Source organism: Dendrobates tinctorius, unplaced genomic scaffold (assembly GCF_039654945.1).
Source record: "Dendrobates tinctorius isolate UK_male_01 unplaced genomic scaffold, ASM3965494v1 ptg000019l, whole genome shotgun sequence".
Taxonomy (NCBI): Eukaryota; Metazoa; Chordata; class Amphibia; order Anura; family Dendrobatidae; genus Dendrobates; species Dendrobates tinctorius.
The window spans coordinates 31,551,908-31,561,615 of NW_027361687.1; the positions used below are offsets into that span (position 1 = coordinate 31,551,908).

The following is a 9,708-nucleotide window of genomic DNA, read 5'->3' on the forward strand; positions in this document are numbered from 1 at the left end:
GTGTGGTCTTTTCCCTGTGGAGACACTGTGCTCATAGTGTGGTCTTTTCCCTGTTGGGGCACTGTGCTTATAGTGTGGTCTTTTCCCTGTGGGGGCGCTGTGCTTATAGTGTGGTCTTTTCCCTGTGGAGACACTGTGCTTATAGTGTGGTCTTTTCCCTGTGGAGACACTGTGCTCATAGTGTGGTCTTTTCCCTGTGGGGGCACTATGCTTATAGTGTGGTCTTTTCCCTGTGGGGGCGCTGTGCTTATAGTGTGGTCTTTTCCCTGTGGAGACACTGTGCTCATAGTGTGGTCTTTTCCCTGTGGGGGCACTGTGCTTATAGTGTGGTCTTTTCCCTGTGGGGGCGCTGTGCTTATAGTGTGGTCTTTTCCCTGTGGAGACACTGTGCTTATAGTGTGGTCTTTTCCCTGTGGAGACACTGTGCTCATAGTGTGGTCTTTTCCCTGTGGGGGCACTATGCTTATAGTGTGGTCTTTTTCCTGTGGGGGCGCTGTGCTTATAGTGTGGTCTTTTCCCTGTGGAGACGCTGTGCTTATAGTGTGGTCTTTTCCCTGTGGAGACACTGTGCTTATAGTGTGGTCTTTTCCCGGTGGAGACACTGTGCTCATAGTGTGGTCTTTTCCCTGTGGAGACACTGTGCTTATAGTGTGGTCTTTTCCCTGTGGAGACACTGTGCTTATAGTGTGGTCTTTTCCCTGTGGAGACACTGTGCTTATAGTGTGGTCTTTTCCCTGTGGGGGCGCTGTGCTCATAGTGTGGTCTTTTCCCTGTGGGGGCGCTGTGCTTATAGTGTGGTCTTTTCCCTGTGGAGACACTGTGCTCATAGTGTGGTCTTTTCCCTGTGGAGACACTGTGCTTATAGTGTGGTCTTTTCCCTGTGGGGGCGCTGTGCTCATAGTGTGGTCTTTTCCCTGTGGGGGCGCTGCGCTCATAGTGTGGTCTTTTCCCTGTGGAGACACTGTGCTCATAGTGTGGTCTTTTCCCTGTAGAGGCACTGTGCTTATAGTGTGGTCTTTTCCCTGTGGAGACACTGTGCTTATAGTGTGGTCTTTTCCCTGTGGGGGCGCTGTGCTCATAGTGTGGTCTTTTCCCTGTGGAGACACTGTGCTCATAGTGTGGTCTTTTCTCTGTGGGGGCGCTGCGCTCATAGTGTGGTCTTTTCTCTGTGGGGGCGCTGCGCTCATAGTGTGGTCTTTTCCCTGTGGAGACCCTGTGCTCATAGTGTGGTCTTTTCCCTGTGGAGACACTGTGCTTATAGTGTGGTCTTTTCCCTGTGGAGACACTGTGCTTATAGTGTGGTCTTTTCCCGGTGGAGACACTGTGCTCATAGTGTGGTCTTTTCCCTGTGGAGACACTGTGCTCATAGTGTGGTCTTTTCCCTGTGGAGACACTGTGCTTATAGTGTGGTCTTTTCCCTGTGGGGGCGCTGTGCTCATAGTGTGGTCTTTTCCCTGTGGGGGAGCTGCGCTCATAGTGTGGTCTTTTCCCTGTGGAGACACTGTGCTCATAGTGTGGTCTTTTCCCTGTGGAGACACTGTGCTCATAGTGTGGTCTTTTCCCTGTAGAGGCACTGTGCTTATAGTGTGGTCTTTTCCCTGTGGAGACACTGTGCTTATAGTGTGGTCTTTTCCCTGTGGGGGCGCTGTGCTCATAGTGTGGTCTTTTCCCTGTAGAGGCACTGTGCTTATAGTGTGGTCTTTTCCCTGTGGAGACACTGTGCTTATAGTGTGGTCTTTTCCCTGTGGGGGCGCTGTGCTCATAGTGTGGTCTTTTCCCTGTGGAGACACTGTGCTCATAGTGTGGTCTTTTCTCTGTGGGGGCGCTGCGCTCATAGTGTGGTCTTTTCCCTGTGGGGGCGCTGTGCTCATAGTGTGGTCTTTTCCCTGTGGGGGCGCTGCGCTCATAGTGTGGTCTTTTCCCTGTGGAGACACTGTGCTTATAGTGTGGTCTTTTCCCTGTGGAGACACTGTGCTTATAGTGTGGTCTTTTCCCTGTGGGGGCGCTGCGCTCATAGTGTGGTCTTTTCCCTGTGGAGACACTGTGCTTATAGTGTGGTCTTTTCCCTGTGGAGACACTGTGCTTATAGTGTGGTCTTTTCCCTGTGGGGGCGCTGCGCTCATAGTGTGGTCTTTTCCCTGTGGAGACACTGTGCTTATAGTGTGGTCTTTTCCCTGTGGAGACACTGTGCTCATAGTGTGGTCTTTTCCCTGTGGAGACACTGTGCTTATAGTGTGGTCTTTTCCCTGTGGGGGCGCTGCGCTCATAGTGTGGTCTTTTCCCTGTGGGGGCGCTGCGCTCATAGTGTGGTCTTTTCCCTGTGGAGACACTGTGCTTATAGTGTGGTCTTTTCCCTGTGGAGACACTGTGCTCATAGTGTGGTCTTTTCCCTGTGGAGACACTGTGCTCATAGTGTGGTCTTTTCCCTGTGGGGGCGCTGCGCTCATAGTGTGGTCTTTTCCCTGTGGAGACACTGTGCTCATAGTGTGGTCTTTTCCCTGTGGAGACACTGTGCTTATAGTGTGGTCTTTTCCCTGTGGAGACACTGTGCTTATAGTGTGGTCTTTTCCCTGTGGAGACACTGTGCTCATAGTGTGGTCTTTTCCCTGTGGAGACACTGTGCTCATAGTGTGGTCTTTTCCCTGTGGGGGCGCTGCGCTCATAGTGTGGTCTTTTCCCTGTGGAGACACTGTGCTCATAGTGTGGTCTTTTCCCTGTGGAGACACTGTGCTTATAGTGTGGTCTTTTCCCTGTGGAGACACTGTGCTTATAGTGTGGTCTTTTCCCTGTGGAGACACTGTGCTCATAGTGTGGTCTTTTCCCTGTGGAGACACTGTGCTCATAGTGTGGTCTTTTCCCTGTGGGGGCGCTGCGCTCATAGTGTGGTCTTTTCCCTGTGGGGGCGTTGCCCCTTGTGGCCACAACAATGAGAAATGTCCAAACATAGCAGCTTTCCGTAGATGTTCCCGAGTCTCAGCTGCAGTCTCAGGAGGACACACTCCTGCCCCCTATGGACAGTGCTGTTCCTCCCACTGGTAGATGATTTGTAGGGGTGCAGGCCGTACGTAGCAGGTAGGGTCTCTTCCTGCAGTGTACACCTCAGCACACTCCACCTGCAAGCTGTGCTGCTCTCGCTGAGGGACACACCTGTGTAATCTCGGTCACCATTACCAGCCTGAGCGACAGGTGCAAGGGGAGGCCCACACCCAGGAAACCTGCCGAACAACAGCTCCATTCCCCTTTAAGGAGGAGGGTGCCACCTGGCCGCCCCATCCAGGATGTGCAGATCCTGGAAGCCTGCAGTCTGACCAGTGACAGGCTCAGGGTAAGTAGCTGTCCCCTGTCCTGGGGAGGGGGATGTGTTGTGTGGCCAGGAGTCTCAAACTGCAAAATTCTGGCCTATAGGGATGATTGGGGATGTGTTCAGACCCCCAAGTGGTACCCCCTAACATCCATCCTGGTTCACCCTCCTGCCAGCAGTGTTGTCTGACCCAGGCTGTACCCCTATAGATGTGGATGTTAGGGAGGATATGTTACCCGACATCAGTTATATTTACCTTGTCTCCATAGGAATAGTACTGTGCCCCCCTTGTCTCGCATGATGGACTCTTCCAGACCGGACCTCTTACTTGGATGCATATTTGAGCCACAAGACAACTTATTCCCTTCAGAGGGGTTCCCAGGGACAGACGCAGTAACTTTTCCGTTACCCGAACCTCAGGGATTTCCAGGTGACAAGCTGTATGAAGAATGGCCGGTCAGCGGACAGGCGGTAAGTTCTGTTTTTGCTGGTGTTGTTTCCACCAGGTGTGATCAGACGGACATTAGTATATATAGAGGCGGGGGTGTCCCATATTATTTATATTGGGGCTTGTCCTTGCTGACTATATTTGGGGGTTATGTAACTTTGCCAGATGTGCAGCTGCTGAGACTTGTAGTTTCATAGGCGCTCACATCCTATTGGCCTTTGGGATTACGGACTTTCAATCAAACGTGATTACATGTTTGTTCTTAATGCCCTCGATCCATGGGTAAATATTTGCCTTGGCCTAGAACCACAGGACTGCGCAGCCGCTGTGGGTGGACGGTCAGACTGATTGCGCACAGCCACTGCTTTAGGGTCTCACTAGGAGATTTCATCTTAATAGTCTCTGATTTTTAGGGTCTCAGTGACAGAGAAGATCCCGAAGAATTTTTGCAGATGATGATCAACCCCAATGATGTTTACAGCACAGAGGCGACCCCCAGCAAGTCCCCTGAGAGCGACAGTGGCTTCTCTGATGACCCCCGACCCGACACGCCTTCAACATGTGAGGGGGGCACCACACTGCCGCAGCCCACCCCAGTCTATGAGTTGGTGTACAACATCGGGGCCACGGGTGAACAGAAAGCTGGCGGAGACATGAGCAGCGTCATATCTATACAGCTGGGTAAGTCAAGAGGGGTCACAGCACCCCCAAATAACCTCCCCCTCGCCACAATACTTCTCTCCGTGGGCAGAATGCACTCTAACCCTTCCCATTATGAGCCATTTTCTGGAAGTTTTAGTGGGAGGAGTGAACGCCGGTTCTAAGGGGTGAGACTGTCGGGATCGGAGCCATCTCAAGTCCCGATCATCAGGATTTGGGGGAAGGGGGGTATTTGTCACTCCTAAAGTAAATGTGTCAAGAAGGGGTTAATGGGTCTCATTATCCGGCTTCATTCTGCGCTTCCCCTAGTGGATCCAAACCGTTCCTGCTGCTAGGTCTCCTGCTTGGCTTTATCCTGGGCTTTTGCCCTTGGATGCGGCAGGTATCTGCTCTGCCTTGTACAGAGGAGGCCAGGACTTGTGGTGACTGTATCTTATGCTATGGCCTTTTGTGTTTTCCAGCAGAGGACTGGCACACCCCTGTGCTCATACCTGACAGCTGTATAGTCAGTGAACTCTCCGGCCTCCGGAAGCCTGTGACATTTCCTGGCCGAGGCTCCACTCCAGACCTGCTCTCTGTGGAGTCTCTGGTAAGAGATCACTGCATTGTGCCCAGTCCTCTGCAATTATTTCCTGCACCCGCTCATATGTCTGCATCCACAGTATCCAGAGCTTCACCTGACTGATGAGGAGAAAAGGCTGCTGTCACAGGAGGGCATTGCGCTGCCAAACAACCTGCCTCTCACTAAGGTATTGTAGAACACTGCCATGTATAGACTTAAAGGGAATCTGTCACCCATTTTTAGTGATATCATGTAACGATATCACACAATTGTGCGTCCCATAAGGATTCTGTTAGGACTTTTGATTCCCCCCGACCCCGCACCTTTGAGGCATAAATACCTTTTTTATCTTCGTGGAGATGTATGGAAATCGCCGCGGTCCGGTCCGATGGGCAGGGCTTAGTCTCCTTCTCCCCCCCCCCTCCTCGGCTTGCTGAACGTAATCTTCTTCTGTGAATATCACAGATGCTGTAGTTTTCCGTGCTTGCGCATTGAAAAGGCCTCCGGCGCTTGCGCAGTATGCTTTGCCCAACTGTGAGCAAAGCACATAATCGGTACTGCGCATGCGCCGGTATTTTTCAGCGTGGTCTATGCCCCGGAAGTCTTCACATGCAGGACAAACTTCCAGGGCATGGACCGCGCTGAAAAATACCGGCGCATGCGCAGTACCGATTATATGCTTTGCCCACAGTTGGGCAAAGCATACGGCGCAAGGGCTGGAAGTCTATTCAATGCGCAAGCATGGAAAACTACGGCATCTGTGATATTCACAGATGAAGATTACGTTCAGCAAGCCGATGGGGGGGGAGAAGGCAAATAAGCCCTGCCCATCGGACCAGACCACGGCGATTTCCATACATGTCCACCAAGATAAAAAAGGTATTTATGCATCAAAGGTGCGGGGTCGGGGGTAATCAAAAGTCCTAATAGAATCCTTATGGGACGCACAATTGGGTGATATCTTTACATGATATCACTTAAAATTGGTGATAGATTCCCTTTAAGAACCACTGATGACCACAGGGTGGCATGCTGTCATTACATGTAATTTGTACAATTACCCCCTATCTGGGCTGTAATACCACTGATGACCACCACGTGGCACACTGTCCATGTAATCAGTACATTATCAATATCAGGACTGTAGTTCCACTAATGACCACAGGGTGGCATGCTGTCCTTACATGTAATCTGTGATCAGGATTGCAGTGTCACTGATGACAACTAGGTGGAATGCTGTCCTTACATGTAATCTCCGTTCAGGACTATAGTAACACTGCTGACCACCAGGTGGCATGCTGTCATTGCATATAATCTCTGATCAGGACTGTAGTAACAATGATAACCACAAGGTGGCATGCTGTCTTTACGTGTAATTTGTACATTACCCCTATCAGGACTGTAGGACCACTGATGACCAGTAGGTGGCATACGGGTCCTTACATGTAATAAATTAGACCTTATAAGTACCACTGTTGACCACCAGGTGGAACGCTACCTAGCCTAGATCTGGAGCAGCCCACCTTGGTGCTGCCGACCACCATCAAAGCTGCTGCAGACTTTGGCGCGTGTGATCTGGACTTTCATCATATTTCTTATCTTTTCAGGCAGAGGAACGGATTCTTAAGAAAGTGCGGAGGAAGATCAGGAATAAACAGTCGGCGCAGGACAGCAGGAGGCGCAAGAAGGAATATATTGATGGTCTGGAGAGCAGGTGGGAGCTGCACCCTCTAGGCTCATAGCGCCCCCTGCTGTGTGTGGTGGCTACTATAATGTAAGCGCTGTCTCTTTCATCAGAGTCGCTGCCTGTTCTGTACAGAATCAGGAGCTTCATAAAAAGGTTCTGGAGCTGGAGAAGCACAACATGTGAGTGCCCGTAGGGAGGTCAGGGGGCGGGGCCAGGATGACAACAGGAAATCACTCCAATCATGTGATTTCTCCCAGATCACTGATCACACAGCTCCGCAAACTGCAGACTCTGATCAAGCAGACGGCAAACAAAGCCGCCCAGACGGGCACCTGCGTCTTGGTAAGTCCAAGCCGAATGGCAGCACCAGCATCCTGCCTGCGGCCCCCACCCGTCCCTGAGCTGACCCTCTCTTACAGATTCTCTTCTTCTCCCTGGGACTACTTATCTACCCCAACTATCACCCGCTCCGCTCTGGAGACCTCCCGAAGGACGGGGCCACTTACATGCCGACTGGAGGTAAGAGAGGGGTACATTTCCCCTTTAAGATGCCCTGGGGTTTGCGTGGGGTCTCTATTACAAAGTGCTGTTTTCCGCTGCAGTGATCTCTAGGAATATTCTGAATAAAGACGGATTTGTGGAGAGCACCGACACTGTGTTACCAGAAGCCCCACCGGCCAATCCACAGGACAAGAGGGCGGAGCCAGAGGTCAGGACTCTGGACCCGCCCGACCAAGAACAGACAAGTGTGGAAGTCTCCATGGATAGAGTCCCTCCTGTCAACTCCGAAGAGGCTCAAGAGAGCGCTGCCGTGAGGGATGGTGCGAAGACGGGGAGGACAGATGAGATGTGAGCGCTCCGTGCTGCTGTCCAGAATCCCACTAGTAACAATCCCACTGACTCTGAGTGGAGACGTTACACGTAGACTGGCACAAGGATGGGAGGGGACTGCGTGTTCCCCCAAACAGGATGTGAACACAACTTTAGACAAACGTAGACCCTATGTGGCAATGATCCGGGTGGTTCGGATCCAGAGACGCGAAGCCATCTAAAACAAGGCAGACACAGAACAGGACCTGAGACAGCAAACTTAGTGATATCATCACCCGGAGGCGGAGCCGACACCTCTCACACATTATTTCTAGGCTGCGTGTCAGTATACGGTGCCACCTGCTTTCCTCTCCCCCTCTCGCTGTATAATATGTATCTATGGATGATGAGATCTGGGGATTACCAGATTTGTAAAATATTATAATGAAATAATATTTATGTTTCTTGATGCGGGATCTACCCATGGGGCGAACTATGTTATATGACGCCTGCATGGTTTTCACTGGGTGTACACATGGGTGGTGGTGGTGCATCCTGCATATAAGGAGGGAAAGGTGTGGCTCCACCTTCCTCCATATAAGCCACACCCACAATCAGGGCCCCTCCCACATGACTGTATATGACTCTGGTGACAGATCCTTAAGCAAGGTTTATTCTTCATCGTTATCCACCTGACTGGAGAGGGGCCTTTAGTTGCTTAGAGGTGACCTTGAGTTCCTCTGTGACAGGAGATGATCCATGTTGGCCAAGGGCTCCTGAATTTCCTCTGTGTATACCAGTGCTCTGAGGACAGAGATAAAATTCTTTAGATAAGATTTAACCCTTTTACACCATCAATATATCTTCTGAGACTAAAGGCCCCGTCACACTAAGCGACTTACCAGCGATCCCGACACCGATATCAAGGTGTCAGGATCGCTAGTAAGTCGCTATGTGATCGCTGGTGAGCGGTCACACAGACAGCTTCACCAGCGATCAGCACAGCGATGCCGAGCGCCCGGCATCGCTGGCCATCGCTGTAAAAAATAGAATCAATTATGACAGCTCACCAGCGATCACATAGCGACTTACTAGCGATCCTGACACCTTGATATCGGTGTCGGGATCACTGGTAAGTCGCTTAGTGTGACGGGGCCTTAAGGCAACTCCTCTATTCCTGCCATGACACATTACACAAGTAGGACTGTTGTGATACATCCTGTTCTTCATATAAACAGGTAGCCCACTCACCTGATTGTCTGCCCATTGATAGAAAACTTCAGACATTCCCATGCACCATGTTCATCCTAAAGGTTCACCTCAAGTGGCTTGCAATAGTATTTGCACCCCTTGTTTTTTTATCTATTTTGTTACATTAAAATCTGTTTAAATATTTTATCTGATGTGTGTGTAATTCATCAGCACTACAAAGTCTAAGTTGGTTAAGTGAGAAAAATAGAGGTATAAATTCAATTTATGGGATCGAATAATTAAAAATTGGCATGTGTATTCACCCCCTAAAGTCAGCACTTTGTAGAGCCTTCTTTTGTGACAATTGCAGCTGCAAGTAGCTTTGGACAAGTCTGTATGAGCTTCCACATCTTGACACTGGGATTTTTGCCCATTCCTCAAGGAAAAACTGCTAGATGCTGTTCACCAGAGGAAACCAATCTTCAAGACACACCACAGATGCTCAATTGGATTAAGGTCTGGACTGTGACAAGGCCACTCCAAAACATTTACACTTTTCCCCTGAAACCACTCGAGTGTTTCTTTAGCAGTATGTTTTGGGTCATTGTCATGTTGGAGGGTGAATCTCAGTCCCAGTCTCAAATCACTGAGAGACAAACAGGTTTTGCTCAAGAATATCCCTGTATTTCACAACATCCATCTTCCCCTTGACTCTGACCATTTTCTTTGTACCTGCTGCCAAAAAACATCCCCACAGCATGATGCTGCCACCATCATGTTTCACTATGGGGATGGTGTTCTTGGGGTAATAAGCTGTGTTGGTTTTTTGTCAGACATAGAGTTTACCTTGGTGGCCAAAAAGTTCAATTTTTCTCTCATCTGACCACAGCACCTTCCTGGATACTGTCACGGTCACGTGTGTCTGGACGCAGCGAGTATCGCAAGGCGAACCCATGACACGCGTGACCCTGGATACACCGCCTCCAGTGGGGTGAATTTAAATAATAAAACGTGCAGTTGGATACACCGCCTCCAACTGGCGAATTTAG

General features: G+C 50.3%; 1 protein-coding gene across 1 annotated transcript; it reads left to right on the plus strand.

Annotated features, from left to right (window-relative positions):
• Positions 1–2,829: 2,829 nt before the first annotated feature.
• On the plus strand, positions 2,830–8,866 carry CREB3L4 (cAMP responsive element binding protein 3 like 4). The gene is made up of 10 exons (XM_073566814.1): positions 2,830–3,325; positions 3,571–3,772; positions 4,163–4,430; positions 4,871–4,998; positions 5,072–5,158; positions 6,579–6,685; positions 6,769–6,837; positions 6,916–7,000; positions 7,078–7,177; positions 7,261–8,866. Exons 2-10 carry the CDS (start codon positions 3,599–3,601, stop codon positions 7,509–7,511), a joined length of 1,269 nt encoding a protein of 422 aa, XP_073422915.1. The 5' UTR covers positions 2,830–3,325; positions 3,571–3,598; the 3' UTR covers positions 7,512–8,866.
• Positions 8,867–9,708: the final 842 nt, after the last annotated feature.